Raw genomic sequence first — 22,354 nt, 5'->3', positions numbered from 1 at the left:
AACAGGAGGGGACCAGGGTTCATGGTAGGCAGCCTGAGAAATCAGGCAAGAGGGCCAGCTGAGACAAGCACATCAGAGGCACTGAAACCTGGCATGGGAGTTTTAGTCTCAGACGTTTTTGAATTCAGGAGCAGCAGAATGAAAGGGATTAATGGAAGGACAGTCTGACAAGGGACTGTTTAGGGTGAATGTGTTAGAGGGTGCAGGGGTGGTTTGAACGTTGAAAGCCAGACAAGGTGGTAGCTGAATGGGCAGAGGAGTGTAATTAATACAATAGAAGAGGCATTTTGGAAGAGTGTCAAGAAGGATAAAATTGAGTCAGTTCCTAGGAAGTTTCTTGGACATTGAAATGGAGGCTCTGCCTTGGTATAGGGCTGAATTTCCCATTTTGGAAACGGAGAACCGTGGTGCCACTGACATTCTTCTTTTCCTTTTCAACTCCAAATATGTTTCTTTTCCTCGGATAATCTTACCACATTCTGATTGCTTTTTCCTTTGGGAGTGGTAAGAATAGATTTCAGAGAGCGATGGCTTTCGATCAGGGCCAGGAACGCTGGGTAGGAATGGAGTTGGCAGAAATGCAATGGAGGTGTGTGGGGCGTTGGATGAGGGAGAGTCTGAGCAGAGGCAGCGGTGTGAGCCAGTGGTGTGTTTGGCAAAAATGCGCAGCTGTTGATCAAAGCAGTAAAGTGTCAGTACCTGATTAGGACAGGTAACGTGAAAAATGTGCAGAGACTACCATCAAGGCCATGCCTCTGGCTCCTGGCAACCTCTTTCAAGTTTAAAATTTCTTATGCTGAGCCCTGTAGAGTCACTGAATTAGCTATTACTACAGATGAAGCTCTGTCCACTAAAGGAAGAGGACTCAGATATATCACAAGCAATTTTTTTTTCTCTTTCTAGCCCAGGGTTTCTTACTATGATCTGGGTTCATGGAGAGGAAGGCTGCGTAGAGCTAGACTCATCTGATTTGGTGTTCTTGGGAGCTTTTCTCTTTTCCTGCCAGGTAGCTAGTTTTTCCTTTCTTCCCTTACCCTCCCCTCCAGATCTCCCTCCTTCCTTTTCTTCCCTTCTCTCTCTGCCTCTCTCTTTCTCTAAAATACAATTGGGAAGAAAAAGGTGTCAGCCATGGGACCCTCTGGTGCACAGGTGTGAGGAACAGAGAGCTTTTCTGCCTTAGAATTAATCAGTTATCTCCCGCTCGCTCTAACTCAGAGGTGGATCTACCTTCCGATCTTAAAATGCTAAATCTCATGGAACTTATAAAAGTTTCCCTTTTCTCACCCCTAACAAGAAGCAAAAACGAGTACTCAACAGACTTATATGGATGTAGTAGCTTATCACACAGTTCCTAGGTGTGAAGCAAGTGTCTGACCAGGAAGCTGCTCCCTCTGCAGTGCAGGTATAAGACCCTACCTACACCATCACCCTCCTGTTCAGCCTCCCTGCTGCCCACCCCAGGACACCACACCTCTCAGGAATTAGATAATGAGATATGGTATAAATTTTTTTTTTATTTCAAAATGCAAAATGGTGGTCATTGTAATAATAATAATAATAATAATAATAATATAAAAAGCATTTATCCAAAAGCATTTATCCTTCCTCCCTAGTGCAAAATAGTAGACGCGTTTAGATGACTCAAAGATACACAGTACTGGACGCGTCATGACGATGCGGTGCTGCACAGCAGCAAAACTCAATCCCAAATTCCTTTTGGTGGATGCTTGTGGTAGATCAGTTCTAGATGTCAGTGGCTTCTCTGAAGTAGATCCAGATAACAAACAGCACGTGCACCTCCACTCTCCCAGCGGAGTCAGGCTCCGGTGCGCGCGCCCCCTCTGTCTCTCCCTGCCTCTCTCAGTCCGTTTCGCTCGCTCTGTCTGCCGTCTCTCCCTCCCACTCCACTGGTCTCCCACCATTCCTAGGAGGCGTGCTGCCGGTTGGAGAGGGCCCTGCCGCAGAGGATGGCGTCGTGCTGCTTGCCTTTCTCCTGCAGGGCTTGCTCCTGGAGAGCCTGTCGCTCCCGGGCGGCCTGCAGCTCCGCCACGGCCGCCTCCTCGTCCCGCAGACGGCTGGCGGCCGTGAAGGGGCTGCACACGGTCTCCATCAGGCCGAGCACCACGCCGAGGAGGGCCAGCACGCTGCCCAGCACGTACAGCTTCACCAGCTTCCCCTTGCGCTTCTGGGCCATCAGCTCCTTGGCCAGGGGGATCAGCTCCTGGACGGTTTCCATCTCGGCTCTGGGCTCTCGGAGGCGGGAGTGACCTGCAGGAGGAGCAGCAGGAGAGGGGACGTCAGCCACCGGAGAATGGCCGCAGCCTCCCGCCACCCCGCACCCAGTGTATCTTGGGGAGGGCTGGTGGAAAGGGGGACCACCTTAGTGGCGCGGCGCGAGCAGGAGGCAGCGCAGGCTGGAGTCGGAGGCGGTCGGCGAATGCGGCGGTCAGCGAATCTGTTGGTCCGGCCGGCCTCGGCGTTCTCCTCCTCTCGGCGGCAGCAGCGGCTCTTCCAGATGGAGACTCCGCAGCTGGCACCGTGTTAGCGTCCGGGGCGCTTATATGTTTTCTCCAAGCCACGCCTCCTGGGCGCCCTGGCCCAGGCCAGCGCAGCCGGAGCCAGGGGAAGGGGGAAGGGGAGGAAAGGCAGGAGGGGGAGAGGAGGGGGGGAACCCGGCTGGGATCTGGCGGGAGGTGGCCACGCGCTGCGCACGCTCTGACTGTGTGAGCAAGGGGACTCGCAGCGGGGGCGCGCGGGAGGGCAGGCCTGCACGGGCCCAGGGAGGTGTCCATGGACATTTCTGGCCTGACGGCACCTTCTTCGTAAAGGGCAACCTGACATTATAAATAATGAGGGAATCTAGGGGTTCCACCTAAAGGCGAAAGCTTTAATTTTTATTTCGGAAGGTTGTCATCTTTCCACGTGTGTGGCAATGGATCAGAGGGGAGAAGGCAAGGATGAGGCATCTGGGCAATAGAATAGAACAGGTCACGCTTGGATGAAGCAGTATGTGCCAATGTTGTTTCTTTCCTGCCTGATTGGTTTTATTGAGAGGTGCATGCATGTGGAGCTGGAGTCAGTTGATAGGAAACTATTCGATGATGGTGACTTTTCTGCACAGAGAGGGGTGTGTGTGTGTGTGTGTGTGTGTGTGTGTGTCTGAGAGAGAGAGAGAGAGAGAGAGAGAGAGAGAGAAAAGTTAGTCTCTTTGCCTGCAAGCTCCTTCCTTACATACTTCGGTGTATCAGGGAACAGCGCCTTTAAATTCAAATTCTTCTCACTTCCACTTGAGATGTGCAGTTGGGAGCTGGCGCGGGGGAGGGGGGCCTCGAATATGGAAGAGGCTGTTGGTAGAAGTTCGTCTGCCATTCTAGAATGGAAGTATTTCATGCTCTCCTCAATAATTCTCTGCCACCCTCCTGGGTTTGGGGGTACAGCTTTACTGCTCCAGCTCAACTTCAGCACTGAAGCAGTTTGGGGCAGAAGGATGTGCAGTGGACAGCTTAGGTAAGAATCCAGTGTGAATACTCTTGGATATGTGAAGATACAGGATTGATTTTGACCAGGATTAGATATAATCTCCTGGGGCCGAGGGAGCTTTCTAATTTGCCTTTGGTTACAGATATGCCAGATTTAGCAAAGTAGGGGAAAAGGAGATGCAAATTGGCCAAAGGGCTTTAAGCAGAGAAAGGGAGGGTGCAGGGGAAAGAAAGGGAAATCAAACTGGCCAGAAAATTGCAAAGGTCAGTGATGCAATCTTGCAACAGCCTTCACAGTTGGTCATACTGAGCCCTGAAGGGCGGGTCGGGGAAGGGCTGTCTCAGGTATCAAATGTTTTAGTTTTTGAATTGTTAACAGTAATCTTTCTTTGGGGGTCTGAAGCAATTTCCCATATGATTCAGTTTAAAAAGGCAGCAGTAACAACTACTGTTTGCCTTGGCTATTAACAATTCAGGCAAGGGTTTGTGTGTGGAGAATGGTCAAGGTTGTTTAAATAGCTTATTTGAAATTCTACATTTTAGAATTTAGTCTGTTTGAGTCAAGGTGACTAAGGGCCAAACGGGATTATTCCTGGAGGATTGTGTTTCCTGCTTATTGTTCTTTTAACCTTGTCAGGCAGGAAAATTCTGTAACGAGGGTTCCCGCCAAGTTTAATGTCAGTGTTGGCATTTTCTTTGAATCTTCCTTATAATTTCAGAACCTCTAATAACTGGCAGAAATGATTTGTGAGCTTTCCCAGTATCTGTGAGGGTTCCAAACTCATTGCTTCTGGAAGAGCACGTGATATATGCCCTGATATGAGGGCTGTCGCTTGGTTTCCATTCTGAAGGTGAGTCAGCCTAACTTGGGACCCAAAACTCTGAAATTGACTGGCCAGTAAGCATTTCCTGTGTTTCTGTAACTCAGAGACGCAAACCACATATCTTCCTAGGTCAGCAGGCTGTAATTTATCTGGGGTTCTCCTTTCCTGTGATTTGCTGTGTTAGAGCACATTGCCAGCTCAGATCCTTTTTTGATAATTTGACTTTGACCCCCAGGTTCCAGCAGCTATATTGGCAAGGGCTGAGCAGAGGAGGGGCAGCAAGTGCCATGGACAGAGGTCACTGGTGGATTTGATCTTCCTAGTTTAGGTGGTAGCTGGGGCTGAGTGGGAGATGGCAGTAGAAGGCTAAAGAATCCAGTGTCAACTCATGTCTAGGAATTTCTGAGAGCAGCAACTCTGTCTGGGTGGGAAAAGAGAGCCTGGCTCCTAGGGTAGGAGGGGACTAGGTAGGGTTTGGAAACTAAACACGTACGTTAGTGAGGCTGATGTCATTTTTAGGGAAATAAAACACTGTGTTGTGTCATGTATGCAGGTTATAGCTATGATGGTCAAACCAAGCCACAGGGTGACCAACCATCTTATTTTGCTCAGGGATGAGGGGTTTTCTGAAATTAAAGACTCCCACTGCTAAAACCGAGGCACTTCCAGGCAAACTGAAATAGTCATCTGCCCTTGAGTCTATTGCAACATTTGACTCTTGCCACTTCTAGGAAGGTGGGAAGGGCTAGTTTAAAATTTTTATGTTTTGCTTTCTAAATCCCTTTCTCCCAGACATTAAGACACTCAGAGCCATTTGCAGAGGGTAAAGTCACAAAGAGGTGCATGTGGTTCAAGGGGTAAGTGCAGAGGAGGGATGAAACTGTCCCTACCACTCTGCCTTGGAGATTGAAGACACAGGGGAAAGAGGTCTTTTGGATGGTGAGTTGTAAATCAGCTTCAATAATAATAATAGTAATAATTTTGTTACTAGCTCCTTGCTGCCTACACAAAGTCACTGCACACCTCTGGGAATCCAGGCAGCTGGAGGGAGGGAGTCATTATAGGAGATATCGTGATGTAGCAGGATCAGCAGGGAACAAACCTCTCGAACACAGAACTGAGAAAGGAAGTGGCTTTTTATTTGGCCAAGAGCTTCGGGAGGCTAATGCCTTGACCAGTGAGCTCTCTGAAGAGCAGCTTCTTTCCCTTTTTAAGGGCTGACAACTCTAAAGGGGGTGCAGAGGTGAAACTGTGTCATTGCTCATTGGCTGGACATTTTACCTCACAAACTTTGGGTTCATTGATTCGCTAGTTCGTAAGCAGTGTGAGAGGGAACAGGCAGGGGAGGGGGCTTACAGAAGCAAGACAAAGGCAGTAAATTATTAGTTGGCAGAGATATTTCCAGGAGGGGGCCTGGGTCATGCAAATGTGGAGGACGTGACCCAGTGCCGGGCTCCAGCTGTAGTGATACATTCTTTGCAACTTTTTCAAGGCTTATAGACAGCAGAGGCACTGGGAACCGAAAAGAGTTATCTTCCTGGGGCTTTTTATGGTCTGGTCAGTGGTGTCAGCAAATTGCCTAACCACGGATTGAAGCTCTTTGGTATTTTGTCTCTTTTTCACCCTTCTTCCCATCTGGAAGGGAGGAGGGAGGTGGAGGCAGGGAAGTGGGAGGAGGTGAGGAGGTGTCCCATCTCAGTAGCAGGACAGGACGCAGATGAAACCTCCTGGACACCAGATTTAAAGAAGGAAGTGACTTGTATTCTGCTGGGAGTATCAGCAGACTTGTGTCTCAAAAACTGAGCTCCCCCCAAAAAAAATACTAGCCCTTTTAAAGGCTTACAATTCTAGAAAGTACATGTGAGAGGGTCATGATCGATGAAGTAGGCGTGGAGTACGTGATCAGGTGGGGGTTTGAACACAATTGAGCGAGAACAATGAAGGACGTTTGCCATGTTATGTCTGCTGTCTATAGATAGGAGTGTGATTAAGGGTGGTGCCCAGTCTGCTAGCCTTTACTTTTTTCTAAACACAGTTTACAACCTAGCCTAGAATGCAAGATAAGCTTGCAGCTTCACTAGGCAGGGATTACTTAAATTCCTTAGCCTCTGTACAACTCTTAAATGGCCTTTACTTTTAGCTAACTACTACTTGTGTTATGCTTATTATTTAAACTATACTCTGATCTTTTTATTTTCCTTCTACAATATGATAAAACTATTTATAATTTAAAAACTACCCCACTTGAGTTTTTTTTTAGTCCCTTAGTTACTTTTCATGGTTTTAAAAAGAAGGCTTCTTATCACTCAAATATCAATGGAAGACACTGAAATTTACATGTCTAGCCTTTATCTCCTCTGGTCTTGTAGACAAGAGTTCTACAGTCTAGTATTTCTGCGTGGATACCCTGCTATTATCACAGCTTGACACACTTGAAACAAGCCTCCTTACCTTCTTCTCTGTACTCTGACTGAGCTACATCCTCTTCTCAATATCCTTATTTCTAGCAGTGACGGCTCCATTTTATTTGTTCTCTGGGCTTGAAATATTGTGGCAGTTTTTTTGGGAAGGCCTTCCCTGACTACTGCATCCCACCACTCTCCACCCAGTGCCCTCCTTTCTTTTCTTCCAGCACTTGTTCCCTGACTCTATGTGGATATACTTAATGGTTTGGTTTTATATTGTCTTCCATGTGTTGGAGGATAGGTTTCATGAGGGTGGGGACTTTGGTTTGCTCTTCACAGTGTCTCCAGTGCCCAGTATAATCCTTAGCACATAATAGGTCCTTAATGGCTAACTATGAGATTAATGAATGGATTTCCTATTAGACTGTGAAGTCTGGCAGGGGAGGGACTGGTTTTTTTTTTTGCATACAGTCCAACTGTTAGTAGATGCTTAAAGAAGCATTCAGGTTTCTTGGGGGGATAGTTTTCTTTGCCTTTAATCCTTTCTCCTCTAATCTCCACTATTACCAAATTAATCTTCCTAAAATTTAATTCTTTATTGTTCACTGTCCGTTTAAAGCCCAAGATTATTGCTCACTGCCCACACAATGGACTCTTGGATCCTGCATGTTGAATTTGCTTGATTTAGTATTCTTGGAATTCAGGATCTCTGTGGGCCCAATCTTCTCCTTTTCGTCTCCCCCAACAACGCTTTTTTCCACGGAGAGTTTTCTTCACAGGCCAAGAAAGAATTCATTCTCATAGCTGCTGCTTCATTTTTACTCACACTGTTCTTCCTACCTGAAATGCCATCCTCTTTCTACTTGGTCTTCCTTTCTTCTTTGAGGTCAAGTTCAAGTTCATGTGCTCCAAGAAGCCACCACTGCCCACACCAGCACACCCTGATCTCTCCTTTCTGTGAATTTGTTGCCTTGGGGGATTGTACTGCACAGGTTGGCACTGGATTGATTACCATTTTGTATAACTCCCTCATTGTTTCTTGTGAGCTTGCTTCAGCTCTGTGGAAGACCAAAGCTTTGTATCTTTTGTGGTGCTAACATAGAATAGGGAGCTAATCAATATTAGTTACATTGACCTAACAGTCAGTGCTGGGATAGAGAGTGCAAAATGACCAGTTAAGGCTCTCTTGGGAAGTTATTTCAGGCATAGTAGCCTGTCCTTGGCTCAGAGCCTTGGTGTTGAAATTGCCCAAGACCTGGCAACTTGGCTTAGTTTCCTTCACTCTGGCCTCCTCACCTTTCACTTCCACTCCCAACTTAGAATCTGACATTACAGCCATTGGCTCATTCTAAGGCACCTTCCAGCCTACCCCTGGGACAAAGCAAGGCAAAGGAACAGACTTCCTAGGCATTTGGCTTTTGTCCCTCATAGCTTTTGGTCAAGCAGAGCCACCAGCTGCTGGGGCATGTAGACTGTGCTGGGAGCCTTGAATAGCCATGGGTAGTGTGGTTAGGATCACCTGCACCCTGCTGCCTACATACCACTTTCAGATTAAACAATATACTTTACAAGATTGAATCAGCACAAGGAATTTTCCCCAAGCTCAAATGCCAGTTGGACTTAAGTGTATAGGGCTCTGAAGTCAAGCAAACCTGGGTTCCTTCAAATCCCGACTCTCTAGTGTCTGACCTCGGACAAATGACTTAACTTCTCTAGCTTCTATTTCCTCATCTGTAAAGTGAGAGTTATGATAGCCTCTATTAAATGGAATATGGTGATGATGATAAGCCCCTATGAAACAGAGTGTGATGAAGAGTGAATAAGATAGAGTGCTGTAAAGGCCTTAGGCAGTGTCTGGCACAAATGAAACCATCATTAAATGATGGCTGTTATTATTCAATTGTCTTTGCCTCTTGCTGTACGTCAGTAATTCCCATGATGCTTTATTTCAGCCCAGGACATTTGCATTCCTTAGGTGACATTTAGTTAGCTTCTAGTAAGGTAAAAAATATATATGTTGAAGCCAGCCATGTAGCTGACCCTGTGCTAAGCATAGTTATAGAAAGCAGAACACAAACTGCATTTGCCCTCAAGAAGTTTATAGTGAAGTAGAGGACACAGACTGGCAATGAGTTATTACCATATACTGAGATAAGCACCATAACAGAAATTTATACCAGATGAACAAAGAGAACAGAATGAGACAGGTATTGATTCAGTGTGGGGAGGAGATGGTCAAAGAAGGCCTAAGGGCAAATGATTCCCGAGAGGCTTAAGATGTTAAAGGATGGGTGGTGTTCACCAGGTGGTTCTGGGACAGGGTGGTATTCAGGGCATGGGGAGTGCTTGAATGAGCTGGGACTGCATATGAAAAGGGAGGATGAAAAATAAAGCATCACATGGTCTAAGAGAAGTTAGACAAGATTGGTGTTAAATTGTAAAGAATGGACTTTGGGAAATGGCAAAAAATGAGCAGGAAGCAGTAAGTAGGAGCCAGATAATGAGCTCCTATTCATGTCATGCCTAGGAACTGGTGACCACTCCCTTCTTCTAGAAACACATTTCTCCTTGGCTTCCATGATACCATATTCTGCTGGTTTTCCTCTCACCCTGTTCTGGACAAATCTCAGCAGTTTTATCTCACTTTGCCTTTTTATTTACCCTACAAATGTCAGCATTTCTGAGGACTCAGTCCTGGAGCCCCTTTGCTTATTCTACATGCTCTCTTCAGTGAGTTAATTTACTGGTAGGGCTGCCATTGCTGCTTCTACACAGATGACATACAAATCTGAGCTCTAGGCCTGTGTATCCCTCTGCCTAGTCTACATTTTGACTTGGATGTTTTACAAGGTATCAGAATTACTGTGTCTAAAGCCAAATTCAATATTTATACCCCATAAACTTGTAACCACCTTTCTTAACCTAAGCTTCACCATTCACCCAGTAGCTCAGGTTTGAAGTCAAGGAGCCATCTTTTCCTTCTTGCCCTCCATCACCTCTCTAATGTGAAAAATCACCAAGACTTATCATTCTACCTCTTCAATATCTGTTAATTCAATCTGCTGTCTATCTCCTCTGCCACCCTCCTAGTCTAAACTCTCATTGCCTGCCCCAGACCATTTAGTATGGTCTCACAGCTGGTCTCTCTGCCTCAGGTTTTGACCACTCTAGTCCACTTCAATCCAGTGTAGTCTTTTTAAAAAGTACAAACTTGGTCATGTCACTCTTCTCTTTAAAGTCCTTCAGTGGTTAGCAAAAAGTTAGTGGAATAAAAAAATAAAATCCTTCAGTACATCCCCACTTTTCCCTTTGGAATGCCCCAGATTCTTCTCATGGCGTAGAAGCCACCCACCATCCTGTCCTTGTCTGTTTTTCCAGCTTCATCCCATATCCCTCAACCCTCACTCTTTGGGTGCCAGTCACACTGTTCCATTTCTTTGCAGCTGCAGGTCCTTCCCCATGTAGTTCTTTCCATGTGGAAGGAACACTTTCTTCATCCCCTGTGGTCTGGTGAACTCTTACTCATCCTCCAAGTGTCACTATTCTCTCATTTCCTCAGGGAAGACTTTCCCTCTCACCCAGATAAGGCCAGCTCCCCTTGCTGCCTGCTCCCATGGCCACCTTGCTTTCCCTTCCATAACTCTGTTGTCTGTCTCCATTGCAGACTGTGCTGGGAGCCTTGAGGGATTACGGGTTCTATTCAGAAGCCCCCTCTGTCTTGCTCAGTGCAGTGTTCTCAGAACTAGTGCAGTGCATAGTTCCTTCAAGGTGTTTGATACATAGTGGGCAATCTGTCTTCGATTGAACTGTGTCCTATAGGCAATGAGAAACACTGATACATTTTACACAGAAAAACACTACAAGATTGGCATTTTAAGAGATCACTGTGGCAGACTGCCGGATGGATAAGGGAGGGGCAAACTAGAGGAAGCTACTGAGACGCCGTTACAGTAGTTCAGGCAGGAGACCGTGAAGAACTGGGCCAAAACAGAGGTAATGGGGCAAGAAAGAGACAGATCGAGTGATAAATCAGAAAACCTGGCAGAACTTGTGCTGCGGAAGAGGAAGGAGTCTGGGGTGACTCCCAAGTTTGGGAATGAGAAGGGGAAGAACATCTCTGGTGAGAAAAATGAGTTCCATTTTGGATTTATTGATTTTGGGCTGTCTGTGGGACATGCAGGCAAAGATGTTCATCAGATAGTTATATGTGAATCATGAACCAGGAGCTCTAGAGAAAGATTAGTTCTGGAGTCATTGCCCATACTGTTGAAGCAATCCAGGCCCTCCCATGATTCCTTTCTTCTCCTGCATTATTTCCCTGGGTCAGTGGTTCTCAACCCTCGCTCTACTTTACAATCATCCTGGGTTATTAACAACTACCGATGCCTGGGACTGCCCCAAGATGAATCAACTCTGAATTCCTGGGGTGATTTTAGAGTGTAGCCAGAGTCATGGACCACTTCCTAGATGACTTCCTACAGTTCCATGGTTTGAGACTCCTTCAGTGTTCCCTACAGAACTTTCTGCAGCAATGGAAATGTGGCCTATCTGTGCTGTTCAATATGGTAGCCACTAGCTACATGAGGCTCCTAAGCACTTGAAATGAGGCAAAACTGGTGACCTAAATTTTTAATTTTGTTTAATTAATCTAAATTTAAATAACCCCCTATGTGTGGTTGGTGGCTACTGTATCGGACAGGACAGCTCTATATGCTAATGACTCTGAAATTTGTTTGTCTCTCCTGAGCTCCAGGCTTACACATTGTCTGATTTCTGTCTCTTCTTGAATGTCTAATAAGGTCTCTTTAAGTGAATGCATGCCAAAATGAAATTATTGATTTCTGTCTTCAAAACTTGTTTCTCCTAGTTTTCCCCATCTTGGGAAATGGCATCACTTTCCACCCAATTGCTAAAACCCCAAACATGGAAGCTCTCTTTTATTCCCTTTTCCCAACCCCCTCATCTCCCTCTTCCAGTTTTTTAGCAAGTCCAATTAGTTCTATCAAATTGACAGTTTGACTCCATCCACTCCTTTCCATCTCTAGGAGAGCATAGGATAGTCACAGCTTTTTAGTAAAAGTTATTGCATCCTTAGTGTGTGCCTTCTGAGACTTCTGTATGTATTAACTTACTAAGCCTACAGACAACTCTATGCGGTAGGTAAACTATTATCCCTATGTTTATAGATGAGGAAACTGAGGAACAGAAAGTTTTCGCAAGGTATCTGGAAATCAAACAGCTAGTCGGTGGTGGGGATGGGACTCAAAGCCAGATAGCCTGGCTCCCAGGGTCCATGTTCTTCACCATTCAACACTGTCCCTCTGGCTGGTTCCAAGGCCCTATGGTCAATGTTTTTTTTTCCTCTGGTTACGTGTTAGAATCACTTGAGAAACTTAAAAAAATACCGATTCCTCAACCCTATTCCAGGTCAGTTAAGTCTCTTGAAGTAGGACACAGGCATCAGAAAGTTTTAGAATATTCCAAGGACTTTTCATACATAACTAGAGTTGAGAACCATTTCCTCTATGCGACCTGGCCCCTGTCTGCTCCCCCACCCTAGCTTTAACCCCCAACCTTGCTCATGCTGTTTTCACCCCTTCTTCCTGCTCCTAGAAGAGGCCAAGCTCTTTGCTGCCAACAGACATTTGTGTTTGTTCCTTCTCTGCCTAGAACACCCATTCCTGGCATGTTTGAAGACTGAGTGTGACTTTAGAGGTTGTAAACCCTGGGAAGATTAAGGGTCCTCTATACTGCCCATTAAATAAAAATAAACACAATATTACAGTTTTAAATATGTATAAGGAGGGGCCTACAGTATTCTAATTTTCCTAAGGGGTCTACTTCCATGTCTTTTTGATGTGTCAAAAATAATAATTTTCTAAAGAAATTTTGGTGCTTCTACCTTACTGGTACCTTAAATATATGCTTAGCTTGTTTTGGGAAATCCAGACCTAAATCTTTTGGACTCATCCCAAATGTCACCTTCTCAGAGGAACTTCTCTTATCCATCCTTTATAAAGTGGCATTCCCCCTTCCTGAGACCCATCTATCACATCATTCTGGTCTTCTGATATTTAGTAGAAAGAACTAAAATATGTAATTGTCAGATTTAGTTTTTAGTTTGCTAGCGTACTGTTTGTCTTCTTTATGAAGGAGGGTCTTCTCTGTTTAATTTGTTGCTATGACCTCCTCACCTAGTGCGATGCATGATACAAAGTAAGTGCTTGATGTATATTTCCTGAACGAACGAATGAATGAATGAATGAATGTATGAATGAATGAATGAATGTGGGCTCATGGATGGCAAGCAGCACAGAGTTAACTAATCCCAAGGCAGATAGACTCATTTGGGTTTTTACCTTTTAAGACACTTTCTTCATGGTGCGGGAAGGGAGAAGTGAATTCATAAAAAGAGAAGACTATTGTGAGGGCCATGGCCTCAGCAACCTGGCGAAGCCTCAGAGCTCAGGAGATGGCAGAAAGAACATGCTAGGATGTTGCATGGATTCTGGGTTTGGTGAGAGCTAATATTTATTTTTAGGTAGTAATTTCCCTTTGTCTTCTCCAAATTTTCAGTAAAGTTTCTTAAACTCAACAGCTATGTGTTTTGTTCTTTGGAAAATGGAGGAAAGACCATGGGTTCGTGTTTTGCTTTGAGGGCCAAGATAGGCAAGAGAGATTGGGGGCAGCATAGGGAAGTGGTGCTCAGAAGGGTAGAAGGGTTTGGGGGCAGCATAGGGAAATGGTGTTCAGAAGGCTAGAAGGGATTGGGGGCAGCATAGGGAAGTGGTGCTCAGAAGGGTAGAAGGGTTTGGGGGCAGCACAGGGAAATAGTGCTCAGAAGGCTAGAAGGGATTGAGGGCAGCATAGGGAAGTGGTGCTCAGGAGGGTGGAAGGGATTGGGGCCAGCATAGGGAAGTGGTGCTCAGAAGGCTAGAAGGGATTGAGGGCAGCATAGGGAAGTGGTGCTCAGAAGGCTAGAAGGGATTGGGGGCAGCAGAAACTAGAATGGATTTGTACTTTAGCACCTAACCTTAGAATTCTCAGAATTTCTGTTATTTGGGTAGTAGAGGAAAGAAGGACTCTTGGATAGCTAAGGAAGTCGAGGGTGTTCCAGTTGCAAAATTAATAAATTATTTGGTAATTATGTGTTTAATGTCTGTGTCCCATGACACAGTAGACTTCCTCTGGATAATGATTGTGTCTGACTTGTTTACTACTGTGTTGCTGGGTTCCTGGCATTGGGTGGGCACTCAGTAAATATTTGTTGAATTAATGAATGGTTCTGGGTGTTTTTATGTTTCTAGGTTGTAAGTCAGAAGGGTCTGCTGAAATGCGATGAGGAAAACTAGAAGAAAAGTCCAGGCCCTGAGAGTGAGTACCAGAAAGAAGCTGGGGGTGGAAGAGGATCAGTATGCAATATGCAATATGCAGACTGATTTGCTAAGGAGGATTCAGACAGGAGATTCAGTCTCCCAGAACAACTGAAAGAATAACGGGCACTGTCAAAGATCTAGACAGAAAAGCCAGCAAAGCAGCAGTTTGGACACACAGAGGGGCTGTTGGTGAGAGAAGCTGACCCTCAATACTCCTGTTGACTCTTGGGATACTCTTGATCCCCAGGCAATGGACTTAGAGAAACAAACATTCCTAGACCCCGTTTGGTTGTAGGGAGGAGCTTCTCAGCGTGTTGGCTTTGGTACTCATTGGCCAAGGGCTGGAATGGGTCAGAAGCTGACAGGGGGACACATGATCATTGGCAGCATGGGAATAGTCAGCAAGTGATAAATCTTCCGGATACACATGTTCCCTAATTCTTTGGGAGTGATACAGAATTCTTAAAACATGTTTAGGGATACTTGATTCCTAAGACCCTCTGCCCCATCTGTGCCCTTCTCTTTCCTAAACCCACATTTACCTCTTTCATTCTCAGTATTCTAAAAGCTGGATCTTAAAGGCTCGATTGCCTAGAATCTATGGCCTGATCCCAGAACTATTTCAGTTTCAAATACCAAAAGTACCACCAGGTTGGTTCTTGCTATTTGTAAGTACCAGCTAGGGTGGATAGAGTAGGAAATTGGCATATAACTCAAGGCTGCATAGGGTTGGAATTCTGAAGCATGGATCAGTTCATCATGAATTTTCTCAGATTCCAATTTTTAGGGGGATTTTTTTTTCTGGATGATTTTCTTTCCGAGTTGTCTCAAGAGAGAGTTTATGGGGTGACATTCATGGAATCATATTCTTCAAGCACTTTTTATATGTGGTTATTTCTTGCCTCAAGAGTTCCTACTAAGAAATAATTATCTGCTTATTGAGCACCTATTATGTACAAACACTGGGCTACGAACTCAAGTGTTCTCCTTGACTTCAAGGATTTTATAATCCATGTTTGGGGACAAATCACAAAATAATTAACATTGAACAAGCCTAAGTGTGCAAATTTGAGATATTTAGAAAAGAGATTGACAGAACAGAATGGAGCTGATTGCTGGTGGAGTTGTAGAGGTCAGGTCCACTTGCCAGAGTTTGGGAAGAATTTACAGAGAATGCCAGAGAAGCCACTGCTGATACAGGAATCTGATCTGAGCCTTGGATTTCGGATCTTGCCAAGTATACAGGAGGTGGACAGGGCAGTGTAGACAGGCAGGGTTGAATGAATCAACCCTAAGTGTGGTTGAGGGAGCAAATGACTAAATCAAAGCACGTCTGTGAAAGGGGTTGTGTGACTTAGGGCCTAAAATGCAACTTTTTCAGCTGGCCCTTAGTGCCCGGCTGAAGACTTTGGACTTTAACCTGGAGATGATGGAGGGTGTGCAGGATAAAGTCCATACCAAATCCAACACCTAGCAAATAGAGCACAAGCCAAAACTCACAAGATGAAATGCAGCAGGAAAAGTGCCAAGGAATGTCTGTGCCTGTGTGTGCGTAGGCTCACATACATCTTAGGAATGGTACCAGTTCAAGAGGGGACAACCTGTTTTAACAGTATTTGGCTTGAGAAAGACAGAGCTGTTAAAGTTTCTACAAGCTCAATATGGGTCTGAGGTGTGACTTGGTTGGGAGAAGCCTCCTGTACATCAGGCTGCAGCAGTGGAGTAGGGTCTCCTGCACAAAAGCCATATTGACAATATTATTTTTCTTCTCCAAGTCCCTGGATGGAACTGCTATTCCCACGTGATGTTTCTATCAAGTTTTTCCTGGACTTGGAGCAAATTGGACTTTCTCAGATCATTGTGCATCTTCAGGCAGAGTTTACTGAGCCACCTGAGGTAATACTTTCAAAAACTTGGAGGAAAAGTATTGCTGTCCAGAGTGATGAAGTATTCCAATTTACCTGGGACTAAAGCGTTTCCTGGGATGTACTTTCAGAGCTAAAATGTCAAGAGTCCTGGGCAAACCAGAATCGTCAATCACTCTGCAACAGACCAGAATCTTCTCCTTTATTTTCTCCACTTCCAATGATGTTTCTTTAAGAGACTGAAGAGGTGGCATACGTGTCTCATAATTATTTATCCTCTGGTTATAATTTGCAGAGATCTCATCTATGTTTTTCAGGTTTTTCAGGGAAGCATTCTTGTCATGTTCTAGGTTTTGCAAATCTAGAATATTCACCACAGCAGACTTTCCTACCAGTTTCCTTGAGATTTTGTTTTCTGGTAAATTGTTCCATATGACATTTCCTTTTGGTGAAAAGTAGATTCCCTCAATACTGGTAAGCCAAATGTAGTGGAAAGAACACGGACTTTGGAAACAAAAATATGCTATTGAGGCCAGGTGCAGTGGCTCACGCCTGTTGTCCAGCACTTTAGGAGCCCGAGTTGAGTGGATCACGAGGTCAGGAGTTCGAGACCAGGCTGGCCAACGTAGTGAAACCCTGGTCTACTGAAAATACAAAAAATTTAGCCGGGCCTTGTGGTGAGCACCTGTAATGCCAGCTACTCAGGAGGCTGAAGCAGGAGAATCGCTTGAACCTAGGAAGCAGAGGTTGCAGTGAGCTGAGATGGCGCCGCTGTACTCCAGCCCAGGCAACAGTGCAAGACTGCTTCTCAAAAAACAAAGAAAACCTGCTATTGACTTCTGGCTTCACCATATACTAGTTGTGGTGGACAATGCTCTATGTTTATCATGTCCTGCTTTGTTTTCCTCTTTTGGGCACATAGGAAAATTACCTAGGACCCCTGTGAGTAGTTCTCGTCAATGAGTTGTAAGCCAAACTAATTGTGTCATTTCAGAGCTCAGGTGTGGAGTAAGTGGGGTGGGGAGAGTTCCTCCGCGTCCTCTCTAACCTTGCTGCCACGACCTATAAGGCCGTGTGTGCTGGTTGGTGCAGTTACAAGATGGTAGAAGTGCCTAAGTGACTGTGTGCAACAGAGGATCCCTCTTTTCACCATCATCTTGCATGTTTCCTTGTGTGAGCCAGAAATAAACATTTGTTATGTTAAGCTGCTGAGATTTTGTGGTTATTGCTGTAGCAAAGCATATCCTAAAGCATCAGCTCTGTGATCTTGTGCCAGCTACTTAATGCTGAAGCTGTAGAAAGGGGAATATGATATCTTCCTCAAAGAGTCATCTTAAAGGACTGCAGGAATGCCTAAACAAGATATTGTATAGACATTTCTTAGCATGGAGCCTGGTTCATAAGAAGAGTTGGAAAAATACTTTGTTTCCTTCTGTTCTCAGAAAAATAGAGAGATATTTCTTTCTGGAGTAGTACTTAAACCAAGGGGTAAATACAATCTCTAATGCCCAAGAAGCCAATGTGGAGTCTCGCAGTGATGGAGGGGCAGGCCCCTCTCTGCACTGTTGGTTCGGTTCTCAGTCCTTCACCTGGAATGGCCTTTGACAAAGGGACCCTTGCCCAGGAGGATGCCACCATGATGTCAAGGCATCTGAAACCCAGGGCACCTGTGCTTATTTCTAACTGTTACATTTTGGAAGATTACTAGCAGATGGTGGACCTTCTAGAGGAAGATGACCAGGTTAGGAAAAAATCTGGAAGTCACAGAACTGGATAAACAACCTACTGCGAGTGAGGTTGCCAGATTTAGCAAATAAAAAGACAGAAATTCCGGTAAAATTTTTGGTAAACAACACATATTCTAGTGTAAGTATTCCCTATGCAATATTTCGAGCCTATTTATGCCAACAGAGTATTCCGAGATCCAAATTTAACTGGGATTCTTTTATTTGGCAATCCTAGCTGCAGGGAGCCATGTTTTTTTTGTTGGAGACAGTGCACAAATATGGCATAGAGATGTAACATCACAATCCTGGACATATATACACATTTATCCGTGAACAATATGAGCTGCTGGGTGAACAGAGTTCTGAGTGAGCAATGGGAAAAATCAAAATCAGGCATTATCTTGGGAGATATCCATGGGAGAAGCAAATTTGGACAAGAGCAGTAATTTTAGTTGTCCTTACTTCTCTCTCCCAAAATGTAGCTAAAGTGAGAACCGTCTCTAGTTCTTTCTTTCTGGTTTGCCCCAATACATACAAGCAGTTAGGAAGCAGGAAAATAAGGTGCTGGTAGTTACTCCTGCTTTCAGTCCTCCCTCCCTCCCCGTCTTCTTTCCTTCCTCCTACAACATGTATTGAGGAACTGTGCTAAGTGCTCTCTTGACGTAACAAATCCTGCCTCAAGAAGGAGTACTTCTTAAAAGCGGAAAACCCTGTCTTACAAAATCTGCAACGATTCAGAAAACATACACGGCCTACTCTCAGGCAGTCAGTGGGTTTAGTGGGAGGGCATTCAGGTGAAGGAGTGAGCGGAGAGGAGTGACTAACCAAAGACCACTTGTAGTGAACAAGACTTACTCTTCTCACTCTAAATCTTTTTACCTTACTGGTACTGATTATTCTAGTAAAATACCCTCGTTGTGGAATAAGAGAGCACACAGAGAAATAGAAAGAGACAAGAAACGTTAACATTTTATCTATTTTCTGAGTACTTTTTTCTTTGGAGTTAAGTAGATTTTGGGTAAATTTGTTTCCTTTTTTTCTGCCAGTTAGTAGTACCTCCTAAACATTTTCCAAAGTTATACACGTTTTTAAAATCGATATTTAGATCAGAAGGGGGTGCAGTTCTGAATTCTGTTTGAAAGGAAAAGAGTTAAGTTGAGTGAAGAATCATCACCCTTGATAGGTGGAGGCAGAGGCCCCGGGAGAAGAAGCACCTTTTTTCTGCTGCCTTCAGACTTCCTGGCGATTATCCTGAGTTCCATTGCAAACCTGCTGTCCAGACTAGCTTTGACTCCTTTCTGCTTCTTCTTCCTCCTCCTCCTCCTCCTCCTCTTCTTCTTTTCTTCTTTCTTCTTCTTTTCTTCCCTCCGCCTCCTCCTCTTCTTCTTCTTCTTCCTCCTCCTCCTCCTCCTCTTCTTCCTCCTCCTCCTCCTTCTTCTTCATCATCATCAGATGTTGGACTCTGATATTGCTAACTCTTGAAGGCCGTAAAACAGTAAGTCCATTAGCTGACACTTGCTCCTCTGTCCTCTGTCCTCCATGTTTGTAAACACTACCGCCACATCACACCCTTGTCTTTCCTTATCCAGCAGCTTGGAAGCATCTTCCTACTCCCAGGAGCTTAGCTCTGACTGGTCCCCCTGGGTGTCTTCTTTTCTTTCTGGTCCAGATCATGGCTACTGTGAAGTATACAGCTCCTAAGGAATAGGGCGGAATGGGCAAAGCATAGATTTTCAGTTTGGGGCCTTGGGCTTCCCTGGAGGAGGAGAAGAGGAACGGCAGAAGCCTGCTCATTGCCCAGTGAGTGACTTATGAGCCATCTGGATGGGAATGTCAGTTGCTTTGTGTTAGCAGCTGCAAAGACTGCTGATCACAGCCCCCAGTACCTGTGTGTGATGCACGCATGGGATCAGACACCCCTAGTAGAGCATGCCCCTAGCTAGACGCTTTACTGAGAATTATGCATGTTTCCTTTAATCTTCACAGGATCCGCAAGGTAGATTTGTCATTATTCCCACTGCAGGAATGGAGCTATGGGAGATTAAATGAGTTGTCCAAAGTCATACAGATAGTGAGTGCAGAACAAGGACTTGGGCCTTCATCTCTCTTTCTTAAGTCTAGGCTTTTAACAACTGTCCTATACCACCGTACCCTGAGGGCACAGCATCCTAGAGCTGGGGGGGGCTTCGGTGTTTCCCAACCCTGGCTGCTCATTAGAATCACCTAGAGAGCTTGAAAGACATTGAATGTCTCTGCCCATCTGCCAGCCAATAATTCTCGGGGTGAGGCCTGGTCTTGGTATATAACATGTTATATTCTCCAAGTAATTCTGAGGGGAAGCCTGAGTAAGAGCCACTAGAATCTAATATCTTTAATTATAAATAATGAAACTGAGGCTGAGAGAGGATCTTGCCCAAGTTTGCAATTCTATTGAGTAGCAGAGCAGAGCTACGTCAAGCCCATACACACCCTGGTGTAGCCACAGGCGCTGCGGGCACGTGCTGATTAAAAGCTCCTAGGTGGTGGTGATTCCAGACAGGAGGCCAGACGCACCCATTCTCCCTCCCCCTCAAACCACGAGACGCTTATTTCTCCATACTCAGCCCTTAAATGCCAATTTAAACATTAGGACGCTGAGTTTGTCTGTCTGATCGCCCTTTCAGGGATCATATTTAGAATTTTAAAGTCCTGTGGGGCAGCCCTATGAAAGCTTCAAGAGCAGATTTCAGGACACAAAAGCCCTAGCTTGCTCTCTGCCATTCCTTTCCCTCTTCCTTCCCCAGATGCTCCCGACCTGCCTGACCCACCATGCCACGTGGCTAGGTGCCCCTTCAGACCGCTGTATGTCTCTCTCCTCTCAGGGAGTCTCGGCCATGGTCACATGGCCAACTACACGGCAAATCTTGGCTAAAGGTCACAGAGGTTGGACTTAGATCCCAGTAATCCCCAGAGGTCAATGGCCAAATAGAATCACAGAATAGAGATAGAGGTGATTGGGGTTAGAGGAGGGGGGCGTGGTGATGGGCCAGCCTGTCTGCCAGAGGAATGTTGGGAAATAGGGAGGGGATGGAGGTGGCAGGAATGAAAAGATTCTTCTCTCTTCTCCGGGAGCCAGCCAGCCATGGGCTAGCATATGGCTCCACCAAGCTGCAGGCTGCACTGGGCTGTACCCCTCAGGAGGGTTGGGCCATTTGGAGGGCACATTGGGAGGCAGGGCAGAAGGAGCTGCATCCCATGAGGCGGCCCAGGTGCTTGACCTCAGGGCAGGGGATCCCCTTCCTTTGGCAAAGGGGAAGTTGTGTCATCCTCTTGTCATGCCCTCTGCTTCACCTCGTCAGCTCACTGCAATGTTGCCGTCACCTCCTGTCTTCCCACGCCTCCTGGCATGCCCCTGTCCTTGGCCAGAGCCGCCCCTATTGGTATGAGGGAAGAAACCCTGCTGGTATGTGCTGGAGCCTCTGAGATGGAAGAACTGGAGGCCAGCACCTTCTCCATCTGTGCCCACACAAGATTGGTTGTCAATATGGAAAACAAATAAGGAGGTGGGGTTTGTTCTAGATGTCTCTACAGCATCAGTGTCACTCCCGGAGCCCCCAGGAAGTATCAGTGCTCCAAGGGTTGGAACAAGGGCACAAAGAGGAGTTTTTTCTTTTTCTTTTCTTTTCTTTTTTTTTTGAGACAGGGTCTCACCCTGATGCCCAGGCAGGAGTGCAGCGGCCCGATCTCGGCTTGCTGTAACCTCCGCCTCCCAGGTTCAAGTGATTTTCCTGCCTCAGTCTCCCCAGTAGCTGGGATTATAGGGGCCTGCCACCATGCCTGGCTAATTTTTATATTTTTAGTAGAGACGGAGTTTCACTATATTGGCCAGGCTGGTTTGGAACTCCTGATCTCGGGTGATCTGACTGCCTTGACCTCCCAAAATGCTGGGATTACAGGCGTGAGCCACCATGCCTGGTCGACAAAAAGGAGTTTTTAGACATTGGGAGACATGAGGTCCAGAGTCTGGTAGACTCTGGGCCAAGGATTAGCCAGGGTGGACTCCAGGAGTTCAGGCAATGTGGCCCATCTTCGGCACTGTGTAATAGTTAGGAGTACGCGTGCTGGAGCAAATTGACCTGAGCTCAAATCCCTAGTTACTAGCTGAGACCAAGTTACAGAGAATGTGCCTCATTTTCTTTGTCTGCAAGATAAGGATAGTTGTCTATCCCCACAGAGCTGTGGTGGGTATTAAGTGAGTGAATACATGCACAGGGCTCGGAACAGTGCCTGGGCACTGTGAGCACTCAGCAGACGTCAGCTGCAGTGATTTTAGCTCGACTGCCCGATTGCTCCCAGCCCTTGGGCTCAAGCCGTATGCACAGTTGTCCACTGGGTGAACATTGAGGTTGGGTAGGTGAGGGTGGGGAGAGAAGGAAAGGCATGGAAGAGTCACTCATGGCAGGCAGCTTCTGTCCTGCTTCGCCTCCCGCTTCCTGAGGCTGGGCTCCTATCTGTGCCCCTGTAACATAACAAACCTGTTTTATCTCCCTGGTTCCTGGGGAGGCACACAGAAGAGTGTGATCTGTTGTCTGAGCTGAGCAGCTGTTATAGTGCAGGGCAATGCCAGCTTTAGTCACATGGCAAATCTCCAGTTCCTGGAATCCACCCTGTCCCATAGACAAGGACTCAACCATGACTC

General features: G+C 45.8%; 1 protein-coding gene across 1 annotated transcript; it reads right to left on the bottom strand.

Moving 5' to 3' along the window:
* Nucleotides 1-1,494: 1,494 nt before the first annotated feature.
* Nucleotides 1,495-2,546, bottom strand: G0S2 (G0/G1 switch 2). Its single transcript, XM_012459255.2, has 2 exons — nucleotides 2,380-2,546; nucleotides 1,495-2,268 (listed from the first exon to the last, which is right to left on the bottom strand). Exon 2 carries the CDS (start codon nucleotides 2,234-2,236, stop codon nucleotides 1,925-1,927), a length of 312 nt encoding a protein of 103 aa, XP_012314678.1. The 5' UTR covers nucleotides 2,237-2,268; nucleotides 2,380-2,546; the 3' UTR covers nucleotides 1,495-1,924.
* Between the last annotated feature and the right edge of the window lie 19,808 nt (nucleotides 2,547-22,354).

Source organism: Aotus nancymaae, unplaced genomic scaffold (assembly GCF_030222135.1).
Source record: "Aotus nancymaae isolate 86718 unplaced genomic scaffold, 86718_ANA_hifiasm-v0.15.2.pri h1tg000039l, whole genome shotgun sequence".
Taxonomy (NCBI): domain Eukaryota; kingdom Metazoa; phylum Chordata; class Mammalia; order Primates; family Aotidae; genus Aotus; species Aotus nancymaae.
This window is presented reverse-complemented; position numbering and strand designations above follow the sequence as displayed.